This window comes from Leuciscus leuciscus, assembly GCF_965113295.1.
Source record: "Leuciscus leuciscus genome assembly, chromosome: 21".
Taxonomy (NCBI): domain Eukaryota; kingdom Metazoa; phylum Chordata; class Actinopteri; order Cypriniformes; family Leuciscidae; genus Leuciscus; species Leuciscus leuciscus.
In genome coordinates this window covers 35226059-35249088 of record NC_138745.1, presented here as the reverse complement: position 1 = coordinate 35249088, position 23030 = coordinate 35226059, and the positions used below count along the sequence as shown (strand labels likewise).

Below are 23030 nucleotides of genomic sequence, written 5' to 3'. Positions count from 1 at the left end.
CAAGATGGCCACCATTTCTGTCAGAGCTCAATTTAATGTGTTAAGGAAGGTTTTGTTTAATAGAGTGAACGTCATTACACAACCAGGGCACACTGGTGACTTAACTGCTGGGGAACTCAGCATGGGGTTCAGTGTCAGCTGATCTAGTTTTACTTACACTGTAGTTCTTGACTAGTAGTAATAGTATAGCTAAGTTTAGTGTCCCAAATGCTGTCTACCAGCCCCTCATCAATTAGCTAGTAATAGATGTAGTTAGATAGCCGCACCTGAATTGACAGAGAGCCGAGCCAAGGGTAAGCGGGGCAATACATGACTTGTTCATGTATGCTTACCTGGAAGGTGTACAGATCACACGGGACTTAAATGGCACTGGATGAATGATCGGGCTAGGTGTAGGTGACCCGTACCTAGTTGTATCCCATACCTGAATGTGTACTATGTCTATGATTGAGGTGGTAAAAGGATAACCCCTCGGCCTTAATCAGACAACAAACCCCCAAAATGGCAAATGAAAATCCCATGTCAGCCAAGAGGCCAACTGATTGGAAGAAATGTTGTCTTTGTCAGACAGACACAAAGGAACCCCTCCAATCACCACCTACCCATCATGTTTCTCAACATGATGGCTATAAAATGATTGCCACCAACATTCCACTCTTACACAAGATGAACAAAATGCCAATGACCCTGGACCTGGAACGACTGGATGAAGGTGGTGGTATAGAAGCTTTGAGAAGGAACCAAGCGAAGTATCACTACAATTGTCTACTTCGGTTCAACAACACAAAGTTACTTCGTGCCCAGAAGCAACAATCCGATGCTCAATGTAGTGAGATAGATGAAGGCCAAACAAAGCATCGCAGAACCATGATGCAGAAAAGTCTAGATGATCAGGTTTGCTTTCTTTGTGATAACATATCTCCTGAATCTGACCTACGTCAGGTAATGACACTGCAACTGAATGACAGACTACATGAATGTGCACAAACACTGAATGATGCTAAATTATTGTCTCAACTAAGTGGTGCTGATGCCATTGCACAGGAGCTGAAATACCATAATTTGCGTCTCATTCATCTTTACAACAGAGAGAAACCTCAGAAGGCTTGAGAAAGAGTCACAGAGTGAAACGATTCAACCAGCCATCTTTCCTATGGCTCTTTCTGAACTGGTCACCTATATTGTTGAAACCAGTCTCAATTCTGATGGTCCTTCCGCCTTCCGTCTCGCAGATACAGTGGGGAGAACAAGTATTTGATACACTGCTGATTTTGCAGGTTTTCCCACTTACAAAGCATGTAGAAGTCTGTAATTTTTATCATATGTATTCTTCAACTGTGAGTGACGGAATCTAAAACAAAGATCCAGAAAATCACATTGTATGATTTAAGTAATTAATTTGCATTTTATTGCAAGACATAAGTATTTGATACATCAGAAAAGCAGAACTTAATATTTGGTACAGAAACCTTTGTTTGCAATTACAGAGATCATTCGTTTCCTGTAGTTCTTGACCAGGTTTGCACACGCTGCAGCAGGGATTTTGGCACACTCCTCCAGACCTTCTCCAGATCCTTCAGGTTTCGGGGCTGTCGCTGGGCAATACAGACTTTCAGCTCCCTCCAAAGATTTTTTATTGGGTTCAGGTCTGGAGACTGGCTAGGCCACTCCAGGACCTTGAGATGCTTCTTACAGAGGCACTCCTTAGTTGCCTTGGCTGTGTGTTTCAGGTCGTTGTCATGCTGGAAGACCCAGCCACAACCTATCTTCAATGCTCTTACTGAGGGAAGGAGGTTGTTGGCCAAGATCTCGCGATACATGGCCCCATCCATCCTCCCCTCAATACGGTGCAGTCGTCCTGTTCCCTTTGCAGAAAAGTATCCCCAAAGAATGATGTTTCCACCTCCATGCTTCACGGTTGGGATGGTGTTCTTGGGGTTGTACTCATCCTCCTTCTTCCTCCAAACACGGCAAGTGGAGTTTAGACCAAAAAGCTCTATTTTTGTCTCATCAGACCACATGACCTTCTCCCATTCCTCCTCTGGATCATCCAGATGGTCATTGGCAAACTTCAGATGGGCCTGGACATGCACTGGCTTGAATAGGGGGACCTTGTGTGCGCTGTAGGATTTTAATCCATGATGGCATAGTGTGTAACTAATGGTTTTCTTAGAGACTGTGGTCCCAGCTCTCTTCAGGTCATTGACCTGCTGTGTAGTTCTGGGCTGATCCCTCACCTTCCTCATGATCATTGATGCCCCACGAGGTGAGATCTTGCATGGTGCCCCAGACCGAGGGAGATTGACCGTCATCTTGAACTTCTTACATTTTCTAATAATTGTGCCAACAGTTGTTGCCTTCTCACCAAGCTGCTTGCCTATTGTCCTGTAGCCCATTACACAGCTCTCTGGTCTTGGCCATTGTGGAGAGGTTGGAGTCTGTTTGATTGAGTGTGTGGACAGGTGTCTTTTATACAGGTAACAAGTTCAAACAGGTGCAGTTAATACAGGTAATGAGTGGAGAACAGGAGGGCTTCTTAAAGAAAAACTAACAGGTCTGTGAGAGCCGGAATTCTTACTGGTTGGTAGGTGATCAAATACTTATGTCATGCAATAAAATGCAAATTAATTATTAAAAAAAAATACAATGTGATTTTCTGGATTTTTGTTTTAGATTCCGTCTCTCACAGTTTCAGTGTACCTATGATAAAAATTACAGACCTCTACATGCTTTGTAAGTAGGAAAACCTTCAAAATCAGCAGTGTATCAAATACTTGTTCTCCCCACTGTATGTGCAACCTGTACCAGCAGCGTATCCTTTTTCTAACAGTGGCACTTCCTCTCTGTGGACTACACCTTGCCGTGGTGGAGAGGCTTGTGTACTCCAATGAACCTGAGACCTATGCCGGTGGGGATTTTATATCCCTGGCAAGTTTAACTAAGCTGGACAGGTCAAAGGAGAGGAGGCAGACAAAGCAGACATTATGACTATTTGACAGAAATGGTGGCCATCTTGAAAATGGTGTCCATCCTGAATTTTTGAGTGGCACATACCTTTTTCCAAAAGAGTGTTCCTTGAAGAGTATTTCTGCCTAATTTTATGCTTGCATCACCATTTGAACACTTGAAATAATTAATATTCGACAGGAACGGTGGCCATCTTTAAAAATGGCGGCCATCTTGAATTTTTGAGGGACAAGCATCTTTTTCTATTAACATGTCCTTTAGAGAGTATTTGTATAAAATGTTATGCTTGGATCACTGTTTGAATAATTGATATAATAAGCATTGAATAATTTTGAAAAATGGCCGCCATATTGAATTTTTGAGTGGCCAACGCCTTTTTCCAAAATAGTGGCCCTTAGAGAGTATCTGTGCCAAATTTCATGCTTCTATACCAAAGTGAACGATTTTTTTACTAATCTGCTGCACTAAATGAAAAGTTGCCATAGTTATTGCTTAGAATCCGGAGTTTAAATGTAACTTTAAAAACCAAGCTCCTCATTACCATGGTTTTATGGTTTCTATAGCAACAACAACAATACTAATAATAAACTATGGTAGGCTATTTGTAATGAAAAACATCTTAAACACTATAAAACAACCTCTATAAAAGTGACTTGTTTGCCCTAATATTACCCAATATTTAATGTAAAACTAATAATGTTAATATTAACAATAAATAACATAATGTCATATTTCTACACCTTTAGTAGCTGCATGGTAATTTCTGTGTGTATTGAAAAGCTTGTAATTATGTTGTGTACAGTTGACCTCTTTACATGATCTGGTTTCGGCTAGTTTTACCACAGAGCAACTTGTAGTTTAGCCGGTATATTCAGTATAACAGGTTTTTAAATGTGTCAGATATACATTTGCTTATCTTTCATTGCACATCCATTTACCTTAGGCATACAAAAGCTTATGATGAACATTTGGGTCAAATTAGTATCCATTTTAATTCAATGAGATGCTAATCAGAGATTGTTTAGGGAATAATAGATAATATTCATCCTCTTCAGTGTGTCTCTATAACACTTTTATACATGAGGTTTGAGCTTCACTGAGAGCCAGTATACGATCAGCTCCTAATAATGTTCAGGTTTCATGCTGTACATTCATACATTTCATTCTGTTTGTCTTTAATCGATGGTTAGAATATCTCGTCATAATTTTTAACCCTTTTACTTTTTATCACATGATCTACTGCATTCTTATGACTGATTTTAACATGATTATTTTGCCAATTTGTAATAATATGCAGAAACTGCAATCATCATATTTGCCGTTGTGTGATAATGCAAAATAAAATAAAAAGACTGTTAATGCAGTGGTGACAGTCACGTACTGTAAGTGGTTTGAGGGATTCTCGATCAACTGCATTTGCAACAATTACTGGAAAAATCCAGAAAGCCTAAAAGCTCTGAAATGTGTAAAAATTAGAGTAAATCTGAATATCAGGTTAGGAAACACACAGTATTCTCATGAGATGCTCATACTTTACTGTAGTTCAGAGGATGAAATGTTCTTTATATTAGTGCCAGATTTACTGTGTGAATTTTATTTCATAATACATGAACTAATCTTCCTATATTCAGCGTGCTAAATTATCATGCTCTCAAACTTCTCATGATCCCCATTTTGACAAGGGAGTACGCAAATGACATAATAATGTCATGACTAATTAATCAAACCATACTGTTCAATTCTTTACCAAAAACTCTTATACAAAGCATTGCACATTTGATAACTGCAAGAACAGAGAGCCAAATCAACATGGTGAGACATCTACTGCTTATTTAACTATATGTGTAAATGTATATGTGTGTGTATACAAATACATACGTTTGTTCATATGTACATTTACAGAGGGGACACACTGTCAGGACACATTAAAGTGTGTCACAGGCTTCTTTGAATGATGATGATGTCTTTGTGCAATGTGAAGTATTTAGAATAATTCTTCTGAAGAGTGTAATTGTTGCTCCTCCGGGTAAACGCTGAACATAATGTTCACTTCTTTAAATTCTTTATGAACAAAGGCTGCAGGTCTTATGAAGGGTGTTGCCAATGCGAAAAATATATAAAACATATAGGCCTACGTATCTGACATGTTCTCATTTAGGGAAGGGCCAGCATTTGTCTGTTTGGCCTTATTTTATGTTTTCTCTGCGGTCTTTGTAAATTAGATTAGGATTTGTTGCTGTTTCTCATTGTTTTTCTCTTCATTGTCAATACCAAAATATTAGATATCGATTTGCCTAATTGATTTGCAAACATGCCGTTTCCCAGCCATTTTAAAAGACATTACAGTTTACTTTAGGCTTTAGCTTTGGGGTTGAGTTGCTTTCAAAAAACATTTGATATGTATTTCTACATTCCTGTTATGATCTTGCAAGTTTGCACTTCTTACAAACCTTGCCTTACTTGACCACTGCCTACATCCAATATGTCTTACTGATGAACTCTAAAGCTTTTAATGTGATCATTAATTATTTAAACTAAGAATAATTACCATTATTAAAATTCCTGTGACACTTGGATCACTCACTGTGTGTTTTAAATACTATGTTTGTACATTTACTAAAGTACTGAACTAATCAAACTGACCCATAGTTATTCCAACTAGATTCACATCTATGTGAACAAAGAGTGAAAGGATGTCTTTCTGAATGCAGGCGTACACAAGGAAACTATCAGTTAAAATAACAAATATCTTGATGTCAAATGAAAAATGAAAAACTGGTTTAAGCTGTTGTTATCTAGTTCCAGTAATGATCCACCCACAGTTATTAATAAAGGCATTGATAAGATTGTGAGCGCTGCAGTTCAGCATCACTGTATTGAACTACTGAAGAGAGAATCTCATAGACCAGTCATCAATCTGAGTTTGCTCTGCAGCAGCATCTGTCCTCAGGTAAAGTCACTGTTTTATCCCTTTAGGCTCTAATGAGTTTGGCTGTTTCTTATATATTATGTAAAATTAGTGTGTTATTTAAATATTTAAGTGAATGTTATAGTTATTTTACAAATGTGCACAACAAAGAAAGAATAAAATACAACAACATATAAGAACCATATTTCGTGTGTGTACGCTGTATGTGTGTGTGTGTGTGTGTGTGTGTGTGTGTGTGTGTGTGTGTGTGTGTGTGTGCAGGTGCCGTTCGTCACAATGAGGTTTCTGATCTCACTGTGTGTGTCACTGCTGTTGCTTATTAATGGTGAGTGTTTTATAATCTGTCATATAAAATTACTGAATTATTTTCTCAATAATAAACAATTGTGCTTATATTGTGTTTTTAACAGGTGAAATAACCAATGGACAAACAACAGGTACAATAATTATTTCATTTCATTTTCGCCATGTTTTAGCACTTTCTTACACATTGATTTTAACAGGAGAATCCAAAAGAAAAGAAAAAAAAGTTTATTTGGAGTCACAGGAGATTATTACTAAATGTATTTATTTTTTGGAATTTGTGACATTTATGAACTGCACAAATCTCAAACACTTGCTTGTTTTGCGTTCAGTCATTATAGTGAAACAAAGCAACACACTCATGTCATTTCCATCCAAATGCATTAAATAAATAAATAAATAAATAAATGTCTGACAAAGATAGATAGATCTTGCCACTGTTGCCTTTGGCTTGCTCAGTTGGGGATATTTTGGGGATATTTAATTTAATTTTATCAATCAATAAATTCCACTTGAAACAAACCTTGTTGTATTATTTTAATTGAATACTGTGAAGCTGCTTTGATACAATCTGTATTGTGAAAAGCGCTATACAAATATACTTGACTTGACTTGACAATCTTTATATCTCACAATTGTGACTTTGTTTCATATGTTTTATCTCACCTACTGTGCAGGTAAATATATTTACATGTATCCTCTGTGTAAGAGTTGTTTATGTAATAGACTATTCTCTCTTTTTTTCCCAGTTGAAAGTACTACTGTTATACCAGAGACAGCCACAATCGAAACCACGGAAACTACAACGACTGGTAATAAAATATGCCATATTAGTCTGGAAGATTATGTATTTATTTAGGAGGATTAATATGTCATATAAAATGTACGGTAGCCTATATAGGATATTAAATATAAAATGCCATGTGTTACAGTTGCATTTTATTTAGCATTTGTAACATATTCCAATACTACATCTATATATATATATATATATACACATTAAAGTGCGTCACATAGGCTTCTTTGAATGATAATGAGCTTCTTGTGTAATGTGCAGGTGAGAAATTTGGAACAATTCTGAAGAGTGTAACAGTAAACTCGTGAATATAATGTTCCCTTCCTTAAACTCTTCAGAGTTGCATGTCTTATGAACGGTATTGTCAATGCAAACAATATATAAAACATATAAACCTACATATATGACATATGCAACATGTTCTCGCTTTAGGGAAGGACCAACATTTGTCTATAGCCTAATTTTATGTATTCTTTGCGGTCTTCCTAAATCACGTTCCATGGCTAGCATTTGTTGCAGTTTCTCTCTCTCTTTCTCTTTTTTCTTCATTGTTGGTACCCAAATATTAGACACCCATTTGCTTAATCCTAATCTGAAACAATCTGTGCTGCGTTCCCAAAAGCACCGTTAGCAAACTATGGTTTAGCTGTTGCCAACACAATTCAACGATTCAGTGTTTCCTGAATGGTTTCCAACGAACATTCGCAAACAGCATCGCAAGGTTGTGTGGTTGTAATTAAAGCTCTTGACACGTGGTTGGAAGTATAGTTTCTTACTAGTATAACATGCAATACAATCTGTATCTTTCATTATACGTATATAAAAATAAATAATTCTACTTCCTTTAGTTTGTCAAGAGAATGAAAGCGCCATTTTTGAAGAGTGATCATGTGCTCTAGTAAGCCGGGGAACCACAGAGTATAATGTAAGAGGGATCCCATAATTGAGTCAAACATCTAGAAATAATTAAGCAAAATAACAGATATTCCTCAGACACTGTGTTGATACTATTCACGAGTTACGTCGTTGTTCTGGAAATGCTCCTCTGGCTGAGAATTACTGAAGAAAGCAGGTATCCATATTTAAAAGTTTGCTGTATAAACGCAATAAAAAAGCATTTCCAAAATTGGGTACTATGAGATGACACTATTCTACATTAAAAGGACATTTAAAAGTGTAAAAGCATTAACAAATGACTAACAGAGCATAAATAACCCCAAAAGCTAGATTATTTCCGCAGCAATATTACAGACGTGTTAAATATCACTGTAGTGATATATGTCTGTATTATGTAACATATGTTGCCTTGATCAAAAATGATGATGAACTGATAGTATTTGTGTGCATATATGAGTGATTTACATCATTTTGAAAGACAATATATATTGTATGTATTAACCTGCTTTAGAAACATTCCAGTAAACACAGCTAATAGGGATTAGAAGTGAAAAAGGGAGACAAATACATTTTAAAGCATCCATGTGAAAACAAACCTGGAAAGAGACGTGAGGATTTAGGGAGGAAAACGAGAGATTCTTTGTGCATTCCAGTGAATTATTCATGGGATAAATCGCAAATTAAATGGAGAGAGCAGACCACATGTGCAGGATATGTTGTATTTTGTCATACTATTACAGTGGAATACAAAGAAAAAAATAATCAGGAGGAAAAGAAAGCAGTGATTGAAAAGAGTTTTTGCCATAAATATTCTTGTTGTAAGCTACCACATCACATTAAAATACTAAGTGTTAAGTTATTCTGCTGATGTTTGAAAATAGAACATGAAGAAAATTAGACAGCTCATTCAGTCAAATTGACAGATATAAGGATTATTTGTAGCGGCTTGTAGTGCATGTCCACTGGCACTGAACGAGCGGAGCGAGCGTTTTCAATTTATTTCTATGGAAGTCGAGCTTTTTGGGATTGACAGCGGACCGGAGAAAGCGTTGAGAGCGTTGAAATCCAGCATACACTCTCAATAGAGACACAACCCGAACCTCACATTGGGTGCCGACCGCGTTGTTCGCTTGATATTTGCATAAGTCGGCCCAACCTTTTGACGCTCTTGACCACTCTCAACTTTCTCCGGTCCGCTGTCAATCCTACAATGCACTGCGCGAGCATGAAACTCCACTTCCAATGTAATGAATAGGGGTTATACCAGAGAATGTCTAATAGGAAGAGAATTGGCACTCTCTGGTTACTTCCGGTTTCTGGACTGGCTGCAGTAACACGTCTCTGTCCATGCGGGGGCGCTCGCAGGCGAGTGCAGAATGAATGGAGGTCTATGACGCTAAACCATCAAAATCCACTTTTCTCAGGATATAATTTTTTGTCTAGTAATTTGAATGTTGTATTCGAAAGGAGATGCAAAGAAATTACACATTGCTGGGTGTTAGATTTTTTAGAGTCACTTATTTGCTTTAAAAAGTATTTTAAAATGTCAATGACGTCATACACATCGTACGACCAGAGATACTGCTTGACGGCAATCCTTCAGTCACTTTGGTGCTTTCGCGCTCTGCACTTTGTTTTCTTTCGAGGCATCGACAACACAGCTGACACAGGTAAACACACAACACAGCTGACACAGGTAAACACACAACACAGCTGACACAGGTAAACACACAACACAGCTGACACAGGGAAATACACGTGCTAGAAGAGTTTTTGTTTTGTTTGTTTCTGGTCCCGCTTCGGATGCCACGATGCCATCAAGCGGTATCTCTGGTCGTAATCAGTCCTTCACTGACCAATCAGCGTTCATTAGCAGAATGCTAGCGTGTTATGGGCAACAACAACTCAACCTGTAAGAAATCGAAAGGACATAAGTACTCGTTCATTCAACTTTCGACCTATAACCCATGTTGAACTTGCAAAACCTACAATAAAATCTGAGATTTCTAAACGGCAATCGGGTGAAAGAGACAAATTTAGCCGTCTAGCCCCATAGACTCCCATTCAGTCTGCACTCGCCCGCGATCACCTCCAGTGGAATTCTAATGGAACTGCAACCAAGATCGATACAATGGGGCTAATAGGAAGTGCCAAGGCTCTCCGTAGACGGGCTCTGGTTATACGCAACATTCTTCTGGGTTCTACAAAACGGGCTTAACTACTTCCGGCCATCAGCTACTGAGGTAAACACAGCGTAGTGATGGCGACCTTCTAAAGCCGGTGTTTACAGGAGCTGCACCTAATATCAATTTTTATGTAAAGATTTACTAATACTGCCATATTGTTTGTACATGAATAATTGTAAAAAAATAAATAAATAAAAAACGTAGGCCTATTGTCAAACGGACATCCAGAGCACCGAGTACTCTGCTAGGCAAGGGCGGGGTTTAAGTTTTATGCCTCCTCATTTATTCATAATTATGAAGGTAGGCTATGTAGTATATGTAGCTTTTGCAAATGGCACATGATATAGCTTTAGGTAACTATAAGTATGCTATATATACTTATAGTAACTATAAGTAACTATACTTGTATGCTATCAGTAGTTTAGCCTTTTATTTTTGCTCACAGATGATTAAAATAATCAAATGAAGACTGCATTTTAGCGATGGGTTTATAGTAGGCCTACCAACAGTATAATTACTACGATGTCCTGTGTGTTTATGCTGGTCAAACCTTCAATTATGTATTATTGACCCGCGGCGCCCCTTCCCGTCCGAGGTCTCGGTGTGGCCAGGTGTGCTCGGTCCCTCTCCCCCGCCATTCGGCGGGCTCCCCGGTCCCCGGCACCAGGGGAATCCGACTGTTTAATTAAAACAAAGCATTGCGGCCCGCGGTGGGTGTTGACGCGATGTGATTTCTGCCCAGTGCTCTGAATGTCAAAGTGAAGAAATTCAATGAAGCGCGGGTAAACGGTAGGAGTAACGTTAACTATGTCTCTCTTAATTTTCCCTGACACAGAGCAGATAAGCACACAACAAAAACTGCTGTTCGGATGTTCCCTTTTCTGATATTTCAACATTCGTGACATTTTAATTAAAACAAATACACTGAAGTTTGATCAGAAATAAGAATTTTATTATAATAAGCGAAAATTAAGTTACCTCAGAGATCACTTACCGCTGCAGATGTGTGTACGGAAGTGAAAAGCGGAAATGCTTAGACCTGTTTTCCAGTTCGAACGCTCCGCTCCGTTAAATGTTGTATAAAACATACAGTATGTTGTTCAATGAGAAATTTTATAGGGAATGTGATATATCACAAATATATTGGATTTTTTTTATTTTTTTTTTTTTTTTTTTTTATGTATTGAATGTACAGTAGTTTGCGGTCTGGATGGGAGAAAGTGTGAAATATATGATTTTGCAATGCTTTATTTTTCCTTTACAATTGACAGTTATTTATTAATTTGTTTATTTTAAGTTTTATTTAGAATTTTTCATACAGTACAGCATCACAACCTTTAATTATCCGAGGATGATCTTGAATGTTGTTCCACTTTTATAGCCTATATTTTGTTTCAATGGGAAAATAATTGTATTTAAATATTTGAATTTCACATTTGTAATCAAAGTTCCAACACTAAGTTCAACATTGTTATTCAAGTGGGTGAAAATAAATATACAGTTCCTTAACACTCAATCAAGATCAAGGTGGCAGCTCTTTTTTAATTAGTGATAGAGGGGTATAAAGGATACACTTGTTGTAGGTTTAGTCAGTTTATCTAATAATCCATTTTCAGTTTACCCTCCCAATATCTTCTCTTTCAGACAGACACAGATGTTTACCTGTACTCTTGTGTTTGACACCTCAGTGAATGAGTGAATGAGTCTTTATTCTTTATTCTCAGAACCTACAACTGATCCATGCTATGATTATAACACTCTTGATGAATATTGGAGAGACATACGGCAAAGCCCATATCAGTACTCTGGATATGATGACACTCTTGTTGAATGGAGTGGCTGGTATCGGCTGTATCTGAATGGAGAAAGTGCCCAGATGTCTGAGTGGTGTGTGAGTTCTGTGAGATGTGGCGGTTACAATGGACTGTATCTCAACAGTTCTCATCCAACACTTGAGGATGGAGTGGAGACCCGTGAAGTCGTAGGAAATAATGCATGGTGGTGGTGGTGGGGGTATTCCCGTGAGTGTGGCGCCTACAGTTCCACATCCATCCGAGTCAAAGCCTGTCTAGGAGATTATTACGTCTATGAATTGGTCAAACCCATCATATCAGCTCCAAGGCCGATGTACTGTGCAGGTACAATTTTAACCCTTGTCTCTGGGATTTTTGTTATGATTTTTTTATTTCACTATAATGAGTAAACGCTCTATATATTAGATAATTTAACATACATTTTTTGTTTTATGAAAATAATCATGTTTAACTAGTTATAATCAGTGGTGTACAGTCCATTACCCATTCTGTATAGTAGGTTATGTTACAGATCAATAGCACCTAGATCTCTTTGTTACGCAATTCCTCAAATTACACGTTATGCCATTTGTTCAATAATTAATATGTATACTGTATATGAAGGTATCATAATATTACTCTACAGTCCTCTTGTGCCTATCTGCAGTCAAGTTTTTGTCTCAGAATAAAGCTTATTTTCATTTTTTTTTTTTATATGTAGCCCCTGTTGCTTCTAGGATGCTGTGTCAGTACTGTAGACTTGCCTCACTTTGAGCCTGAAAGTACACTACTTGTTAGAATATAATTGCTATAATATAGTTAGAATATAATTGCAAGTTAGTATACATACATACATATATATATATATATATATATATATATACTGTATATATATATATATATATATATATATATATATATATATATATATATATATATATATATATATATATAATTAATACTTTTGCAAACTCCATGACAGTTGCTTTCCAAAGCATCAGCAGTGATCCCTGCTACAACTATGAGTCTCTGGATCGTCCCTGGAGAGCCAACAATGAAAGTGGAGATTACATTTGTGATGAATTTTTCTCCTGGAATGGCTGGTACCGGCTTTTCTACTATGGAATGGACATCCGGATGTCAGAGACCTGTGTTAGTTCATACACCTGTAACACAGACATCAGTATGTGGCTCAATGATCCTCACCCTCAGATAGAGGATGGAGTGGTGACCAGGGAGGTCTGTGGTAGTTATTATTGGGGAGGCTGCTGTGATTACAAGACAAAACCCATCAGAGTGAAAGCGTGTCCAGGCAATTACTATGTCTATGAACTTGTGAATCCAGTATGGGGGTGTTCCGGATACTGTACAGGTACTTTGGTTTCCTCATTTATTTAAGTATTTCAAACCTTTTTGTAAATTATTTCTGAATGACATGCATTTCCTTCTTTTTAGATGTCAACACTATTTCACCGGCGGTTTCCACTATAAGTCCAGATATAACCACTGGATCCAGCATCACCTTGAGTAAGCTGCAAATAATATATATGAACGAATACATGAGTGTTATTAAAAATTACATTTATTTTGTATTTTTTTTTATGCATAAACATTTTCACTCTTACACAGTCGCATTGTGTATAAAATGGTTTATGAATCTTATGATTATTACAGTGTTTGACTGGTTCAGATTTTCACTTGTGAAGTTCATCATTGTAATATAACTTGTTTGTTTTGGTCTCATCATCTCTCACTAACAGATTATGACCCGTGTAATAACAACAACATACTCGACAACTACTGGAGAAGCACACGCAATTACTGGTCTAGTTATGGATACATATCTGATTACGATGACACTCGTGTAGAATGGGATGGCTGGTATCGACTCTTCATTAATGGATCAAGTGCTCAGATGCCTGAGTGGTGTTTTAATTATTTGTCATGTGGAGGTTTTAGTTCTCTGTGGCTTAATGGCTCTCATCCTCGGCTAGAAGATGGAGTTGTTACTCGTGAAGTTTACGGCTCCCGTAATGATCAGTGCAGTCGCTACAGATCCGACCCGATCCAAGTCAAAGCTTGTCCTGGAAATTATTATATCTACAAATTTACCAGACCAACTCTTTCAATCCCAGCTCCTGTATATTGTGCAGGTATATTCGTTCATCTTTATATTTGATGTGCTTATCATGAATTGTATTGGTTTGAATTCCTATTATCATCTTGAATATATTTAAAATTCAATATATTATGCTCTCTTTCTCCTTTTTCCTTAATAGTGCCTTTCTCCACCCCAAGTGTCGATCCCTGCTATGACTATACCAGTCTGGATCAGCCTTGGAGAGCCACAGACAACTCTTACTATAGTAACTATGACACATGTGATTTTAATGTGGAGTGGAATGGCTGGTACAGGATGTTCTACAATGGTGAAAATACTCAGATGCCAGAATCATGTGTAAATCAAGGCATGTGTGGCACTAATAACCCACTGTCGCTCAGCGGCCCTCACCCACAGCTGGAAGATGGAGTGGTCACCCGTCAGGTCTGTGTCTCCTCATGGAGCGGCTGCTGTAACTACAGATCCCACCCTATAAGAGTCAAAGCCTGTCCAGGAAATTACTATGTTTATGAGTTTGTCAAGCCAATATTTTGCAGCGCTTACTGTGTTGGTGAGCATTTACTTATACAGTCCTCATTCTTTTTTTTTTTTCTGGATTTTGTTTGAAAATTATTGATGTTAATATAAAATGTTCCTAATACCAGAAGCCTCAAACCAGTCCATCTCATCAGCGTCTACAACAACAGAGACGATCCCATCTATAGAATCCATGACTCCACCAATCACAACCACTGGTAAAGCAATGTGTTGCTTCCTTAATAAACTCTCATTTTGATTATCACATTAAGCGCTTGTCTGAAGTTTAAAATCATTGGTTACCCGTAAGCCAATCACATAACGTTTGGTTATGGCGTGTGTTATGCGCATGCTCAGCCGCATCTAACTTCCACTGTAAACACATGTATGATGCGAAAACAAAACCATCGAGCGAAATACCGGAGTGAACATGGCTGTGAACGACTTTTGCAGATTATGTGAAGTAAATCTACGCATCCATGGTACAATCAGCGTCTACATCACGGCTCTCAGCCCGCCCTCTGTTCGTTGATTGGCCAGCTGTTTTCAGGCCGGAGGAAAACGGAAAGCTATGACGCTGTCTCAGACTGAGTACAGAAGCGAAATTAAATTGAGCGGAAGTACGAAGTCTGACGTAGTCGGGCTACGGCTCGCTTTACTTTGGCTGGGTTTGCTTTTCCACTGCAGTTTAGTACCGCTATAAAGTGGGGATTATAGACTGATCGTTATAGTTGCACCAAATCCAATTACGCTGTGTTAAAGGTGCTCTAAGCGATGCCGGGAGTCGTAACTTCTTGTTGACATTTGAATTGTTGTCAAACAAAACGGAGGCTAGCTAGCCCTCCCTCCTCCTCCTCCCGTCTCCTCCCTCCTCCCCTCCCTTCCGGCATAAAGGAAAGTCAAAGTAGTCACTACAAAGTTAAGTTTTACTGATACTTCATTCAATGTGTAATGTCACCAAGTTAGATAAATGTTTTTATATATTGCAGAACAGAATGCTGAAAAAGAGAAACATTATCTTAAAATCGTTTCACCACCTAAGGTTATAATTATAGCTCCCATACAAGGACGCAATAACAGCAAGATAACGTTAGCTTCGCATTTCCCAGTGAGCATAAACAACGGCGTCGTAAACAAATTTAGTCAAAGTTGTCAATAGCCTAAATGAACATTCAAATTCATAACAAACAGTGGATGAAAATATCATTCAGACAAATTGTCGCCCTTCTGTGAATTTACAATAGAGATTGATCGCTAGCTGCTAGAAACATGTATGTTGTGTATTCACCGTTCTAGCTAATTACATCCTTGTGTTGGTTTGGCGAACATGAACGTCTGTTTAGAAAGAAAAATGGATTTACCCACCTGTTCTGCAAAAACAGAGCAACTGAATGTCGGATTGGAAGCCCTTCTGTCGGCGGAGTTCTCGCCATCTTTCGAAGGTTTTTCCGATGTAAATTCGGGAACTTTACTTCGCGCGTTTCTTATCCTTGTCCCTCTTCTTTGCAATTTGTTCATCGGAACTTCGTCTCTTTGGTCGTGTGTCGGCCATAATTCAAACTTCCCTCTTCATGCTTCTCTCTCCTCCACAGCCCTTTCATGTGTACGCGCACTAACCCCCCAGACCCCACCCTCAAATTCTTCTTGTCGGTGATTGGCTGGAGCACTGTTTGTTGTGTTTCGTGGTGCGGGTGAGCCCAGTTTGTTTTTGTTGCCGTTTGTGGAGCCTGTGGTGTCTAGAGAGACCGCGTTTTTTTACAGTGTGTTCAGGGGACAGGCAGCTAGCGGATAGTGAGGAGATGTTTGCTGTATGTGACAAAAAATGTTTGGGCCTAAAAAACGCGTGGCATCGCTTAGAGCACCTTTAACACGTCACATTTTAGTATCGTACGGCTCGCTTGGAACCTCAAATGAGGCGTTACTAAAAAAAATAAGTACCAGGTGCTAGGTGCTGTACACAGTGGAAACCCCCCCAAAAGTGAGCCCTACCGAGCCAACCATGCAGTGGAAAAGCGCAATTTGGGCTCAATTTGCAAAGGGACTCAAGTTCAGCTGTTTTTAACACTTGTTTTTTCAGCTAAATGAGTGGAGATGTTCTGAAAGCTCATGACAAATTGTCTTCAGCTTTGAACTTAAAACACAAATGAAACAGGGATCTTAAGTAAAGATCGTTCTGGAGACAACGTTTTCATAGCTCAACTACTAAAAAAAATGTTTTTTTGATCACATCATCCATTTATTACGGTGGCCGAGAGGTGCAAAACAAATCACAATTACAAAAACAAAATAACAATTCAGAAAACAAAATAACAATTCAGAAAACACAAAGACAATTCAAAAAAAATAAAAAAAACAATTCAGAAAAAAAAAATAACAATTCAGAAAACACAAAGACAATTCAGAAAACAAAATAACAATTCAGAAAAAAAATAACAATTCAGAAAAAACAACGACAATTCATACAAAACGGAAAAGGTAGGTATATTTTGAGAATGACATACTTATCACTGATTGGACGAGACACCTGTCAATCAAGAAATTTGTGATCAACTTTGTTTTGCTATACATACAGTCGGCATCTAGTCATAGTTGGGGTCGTGGCGAGGGTGGAGTCGGCGTGGGGGAAAACACTGCGAGCATGGTGTGTATTTGAATGACAAAAATGTGGTATTGCGAGTCATTGACGCCTGCCGACCGGCAACGGTACATTATAAAATTAACTGCAATTGGTTATGATAGCCCTTATTTAATTAAAAACTGGGTCAATGACCCAACCAAATGGCCGGAGGTGTCGTTTCCAGACATATTTTGTTATCTGGTTGAATCTCCAAGACATCGCGGCAGCTGTAGCGGTAACATTAGCCTATAACTCAATCAACTTATGTTGCATACTATAACTCCATAAAACCTTGTCACTTACCAATTGTACGTATGCTTCACTCCAAACTATTAATCCTTTTGTAAAACGGTGATCACTTAAGAAGTTATAAAGTCCTCTAGTAACTCACAGACTGCAGTCTATTCCATAGGTTCACGACTCGCGTCATGAGCCTTCAGCTGATAATGCTAATGTGAATGAGACATCCCTTATGAAAAACAACTATAGGAATCTTGTAGTATTTTGGGACAAAATATTATAGTAATCCTATAGGAATACTATAGTATTTTGGGACATACTATAGAAGTACTATAGAGGTATTACAGAACATCACATAAGTATACACTACTATAGAAATCTTATAGGATTACTATAGTTCTTTTTCGTAAGGGATGTAGACAAAACTAGCCCACCACTGCCTAATATGAGTTTAACACCCACTACTATATCACACAGGGATCTACTCACACAGTAATATTACAAAATTGTCCTCATTTCCGGTTCTGTGTGTTTATTAGGAAGGATGTAGAACATCAATTCATAATTTGTTTGTTTATTGGCGGTACAGAAAACGACACAGCAACTCTTCGGCATGATTGCCCCGTGTATTTCAATGAGCGCCAAGGCAATGTTTTCCCCCACGGGCTAAATTCACATCACGTGACGGGGCGTTCCCGGGGGCGTTCCCAGACCAACCGTCTGTATCTATGCGAAAATGGAACACATTAAACGTTACTTTGAAGAAGGACATTCATGTGCCGTGATTGTGGACATGCTGGCGACATACCACATAATATTTACTATATTAATAGTTTGTCATGAGTTTAGTATGCCTGAGCACATGGTTAGCATGAGTGTTTCGCGATTAGCGCGATAGCCCGCTATTCATTATAAATGGTCATTATGTCGATGTTATTTGAGTGTTTGAGAGTACATGATGTTGTTTCAGTCTTATTTTGTTTGTAAAAAGCATGAGATTAGAGTGTTACTACCAGCTGTAAATGCCACGCGTCATTTTGGGGCTAGAGCACGAGAACTGCACAGAGAGTGTTAAATAGCTTGTTGATCATATTTTTCCTTCTAGTGTGATGGAATGTTTAAAGTCACTTATGTCTACAACGAGTCATTACTGTAAAAAAAAAGTGATGTCATGTTGAGAATGTATGTTTTGAGCTTTTGTTATGCATATTCTCGCTTCATTCTGAGTAAATACACCAACAAAGAAGCCATCACTGCAGCGCTCTTTTTTTATAAAATTTTTCGACATACCACGACATTAAAAGCTGCGTGGACCAGGACAGTTGTTCGGCTACCGGACAATGTGGTTACTTCTGAAAAGCGCTATACAAATAAACTTGACTTGACTTGACTTGACTTCTGCAGAAATTGCGTGTTAAACGTGATGACATTATGCGGCTGCTGCAAGAACTCAACCCACAAGGGACATAACAGAAGACACGTCGTAGATTCTTTAGGCGTACCTATCACTCCATGGGACCGAACTATCTTTGGCACGTTGATGATGGGTACGATTTTCTACCCTCGGTACTTCCAGTATCGCTTTATTCCGGTTATGGCTTGATTGACAGGTGTCTCGTCCATTCAGCGATAAGTATGTCATTCTCAAAATATACCTACCTTTTCCGTTTTTTCTGAATTGTCGTTGTGTTTTCTGAATTGTCGTTGTGTTTTCTGAATTGTCGTTTTGTTTTTTTCTGAATTGTTATTTTGTTTTCTAAATTGTCGTTGTGTTTTCTGAATTGTTATTTTGTTTTCTGAATTGTTATTTTGATTTTAGACTTGCCATTGTGTTTATAATTTGTTGTTTTGTTTTGGGATTTGTTATTTTGTTTTTGTAATTGTGATTTGTTTTGCACCTCTCGGCCACCGTAATTTATTCATCCAGTAACATCTATATTTGTAATGTTTCCATGACAACAGCTCCCCCTGTTGACCCCTGCTACAACTACAATGTTCTGGATGATTCATGGAGAGCCACCAACAATCAACATTCCTCTCAAATAATGTGTGACGCTTGGGTCAGCTGGAACGGCTGGTACCGTCTCTTCATTCAGGGTCAGAGCGTTCAGATGCCAGACACATGTGTTGATGAGTATAGTTGTGGCACTGCTGCTCCACTGTGGCTGAACGGAGGACATCCAACAGTTGAGGATGGAGTGGTCACTCGAGATGTCTGCGGTCACTGGAGCAATAACTGCTGCTATTTCCAATCCAATCCCATTAAAGTCAAAGCCTGTCCAGGAGATTATTATGTCTATGAGTTTGTGAGCCCAACTACCTGCCATTTGGCATACTGTGCAGGTAAATATATTTACATGTGCACTTTGTTTATGTAAGACATAATTGTTATGTATGTAATATTTATCATTTATTTCAGATTCAAGCAAAATAAACACTACCACTACTACTGTCATGCCAGAGACAACCACAGATGAAACTACAACCATGGATACTACGACTGGTAATATAATGTATTATGTTACAGTCTGGAGGATAATTGTTTGGCATAAGCAAATCAGATTCATGTTGTGTTTGTGATGCATGTAAAGAATTTAAAATAATTTATAAAACCATATAGGCTATTCAATTATGAGCTAAATTAAGGATGATTCAGCCATAGGCACAAGGTCAAAGGTAATCATAGCCATGCTGATATACTGCTGCTATGCTGTATCATATGTATTTAACTAGAATACAAATCTTATGATGGGGTAAATTAAATTGAAAGATGTCTATAACATTACTAATACATTTTCAATCCTGTTTTTTTTTGTTGAGAATTACTGAAGAAAGCAGGTATCCACAAGTCCCATGACGCTTTGTGCAAATTATTTCTATTTAACTGTAAACAATCAGTGAAAATTTTGCTGTATAAATGCAATAAAAAGCATTTCCAAAATTGGGTACTATGAGATGACACTATACGCTGATTTCACGCAGCCGCCATTTTGAAATCGAAAGTGAGGCTCCGGTGGGAAGAACCCCGGAAGTAAAGATAAACAACAATGCCTTGGATTACCAACCTGAAGCTGCTGCCGCGATTTACACTATTGGATGTTACTATTCAATATAGGATATGTATATAGTTCATTCCTGCTTCTTTTTTTACATTCTGAATTAGATATAAAAAAAATATTTTATTTATAAATGAATTTCACTGTATATAGTCTAAAGTAGGAAATACATGTATGTACATTTTTAGAATTGACACACCATCATTAAACACAACAATACGCCATCGCATTCACGACTCTCCTGTGATTAAAGGCGACACTTCCGGTTTTCTTCCCACCGGAGCCTCGCTTTCGATTTCAAAATAACGGCTGCGTGAAATCAGCGTATTGGGAGCATATACAGGTTGAACAGGAGTGGCGCAAGAATTGAGCCTTGAGGGACTCCGCATGTCATGGATGTCCACTCAGACTTATGGTCTCCTATACTGACATAATAACCTCTCCCATCTAAGTATGACCTGAACCATTTTAGGACTATCCCAGAAAGCCCCACCCAGTTTTCCAGCCTGTCAAGAAGTATGTTATGATCGACAGTGTCAAATGCAGCACTGAGGTCGAGTAGTACCAGCACTGATAATTTGCCTGAATCAGTATTTAAGCGAATATCGTTTATTATCTTTATGAGCGCTGTCTCTGTGCTGTGGTGCGGTCGGAAACCAGATTGAAAATTATCAAAGTATCCATTCGAGCTTAAGAATTTGTTCAGCTGATTGAAGATAACTTTTTCAATGATCTTGCCTATGAAAGGAAGATTTGAGATCGGTCTATAGTTGCTTAATATGGTCTTATCCAGATTGTTCTTTTTCAGGAGGGGCTTGACAACTGCAGTTTTCAGGGAGTTTGGAAAACTCCCAGAGAGAAGTGAGGCATTTACCACTTCTAGAAGATCTGCTTCTAAACTGTTTAACACACTTTTAAAAAAAGATGTGGGAAGTGTGTCAAGAGCGCATGTTGATGTTTTAAGGTGCTGTACGGTTTCTACCAAAATTTTGCCATCAATTTTTTTGAAATCAGACAAAGTTACTACTTTTTCAGGTGGTCTGATCTGTCTGACCCCAGCACAACTCAAGGATGTGCTGATCACCTTTCTGATATTATTGATTTTGTCAGAGAAGAAAGAAGCAAACTCACTGCACTTGCTGTTTGAGAGCATTTCACTGGGAATCTGGCTTGGGGGGTTTGTCAGTCTCTCTACAGTAGCAAAAAGAGTGCGTGTGTTGTTTAAATTGCAGTTTATAATATTTGAGAAGAAAGTCTGTCTAGCTTTGCCTAGTTCCATATTGAAAGCATGAAGGCTGTCTTTGTAGATGTTATAATGGACTACAAGCTTTGGCTTCCGCCACATGCGCTCTGCTTTTCTGCATTGTCTTTTCATATTTTGCACTGCTGTTGAGTTTCTCCAAGGTGCTTTTTGTCTGCCACTCTTCTTCCTGACTTTCACAGGAGCAATATCATCAATTGCACTTTTAACTTTTGAGTTAAAAGAATCAAGGAGAAAATCAACAGAGTCAGCAGATATGCTTGGTGTTAAGGATATAGCCTTCATAAATAGTACACTAGTGTTCTCATTTAAGCATCTCTTCTTGACAGACTCAGATCTAGCTTCAGTGGCAGGAGAGATCAATATATCAAAGAAAATACAGAAATGATCAGACAGTGCTACATCCTTAATAACAATCGATGAGATGTTTAGACCCTTACTGATAAGTAAATCTAGAGTGTGTCCATGATTGTGTGTGGGTCCATGTACATGCTGAGTCAGATCAAAAGTTTTTAAAACAGTTTTGATTTCTTTTGCCATATTGTTTTCTGCATTATCTATGTGAATGTTAAAATCTCCAGCAATGGCAAAACAGTCAAACTCTGAGGTAATTGTTGATAACAGTTCTGTAAATTCCTCAGCAAAGGCTGGAGAGTATTTTGGAGGCCTGTAAATAATGATGAGTAAAATGCGTGGAGCACCTTTTAATACAATACCCAGATATTCGAAAGACGTGTAGTTCCCAAATGATATTTGCTTACATTGATAGATATCTTTAAAAAGATACTCTTTCCTGATAGGACGCCAGGACTGTCACTCACTTAACTAATCCTGCCACATTTACAAACGTACTCGGTTACTAACGTAACCTCGGTTCTCTCTAGAAGAGGGAACGAGTACTGCGTAAGTATCTTACGCTAGGGGAAAATCCCTTTTCCGCGAGATATTGAAGCCAAAAAATTATCCTTAATTTTGTATTATTGTAAAACGCGTTGCGGCAGCATACAGACATAGGCAAGACGGCTCGTGTGCCTATTGGCTGTTCTGCGGCAACTGCAGCAGCCTATCGAGGGAGGCCTAGCGTGACGTCAGACCCAATGAGGGTGCTTCGCGCCCACTGCGTCACGTCCTGCCGAAACGGGCGTGGCTTAGGCCTATAAATACAGCTCGCAGGCAGCTGATATCTGGTTTTTCATCGCCGAAGCTAACCAGAGCGTGTGCATGCACGGCAAGATACGCAGTACTCGTTCCCTCTTCTAGAGAGAACCGAGGTTACGTTAGTAACCGAGTACGTTCTCTTACGAGAGGTCTCTCGTACTGCGTAAGTATCTTACGCTAGGGGACCCA

At 38.5% G+C, this 23030-nt stretch overlaps 2 protein-coding genes across 6 annotated transcripts in view; both read left to right on the top strand.

Moving 5' to 3' along the window:
• The window catches only part of LOC309485166 (uncharacterized protein), a 198682-nt gene that overhangs the window by 98887 nt on the left and 76765 nt on the right, over positions 1-23030 (top strand). For all 4 annotated transcript variants that reach the window (XM_082151835.1, XM_082151832.1, XM_082151833.1 and 1 more), the window contains 8 exons: positions 11803-12216; positions 12854-13243; positions 13327-13398; positions 13632-14024; positions 14151-14543; positions 14638-14727; positions 19329-19709; positions 19786-19869. In XM_082151835.1, the coding sequence (XP_082007961.1) occupies positions 11803-12216; positions 12854-13243; positions 13327-13398; positions 13632-14024; positions 14151-14543; positions 14638-14727; positions 19329-19709; positions 19786-19869 (2217 nt within the window). The remainder of the gene's footprint in view (positions 1-11802; positions 12217-12853; positions 13244-13326; positions 13399-13631; positions 14025-14150; positions 14544-14637; positions 14728-19328; positions 19710-19785; positions 19870-23030) is intronic.
• The window catches only part of LOC309485169 (alpha-tectorin-like), a 163378-nt gene that overhangs the window by 122553 nt on the left and 17795 nt on the right, over positions 1-23030 (top strand). The gene's annotated exons all lie outside the window — the stretch shown is intronic.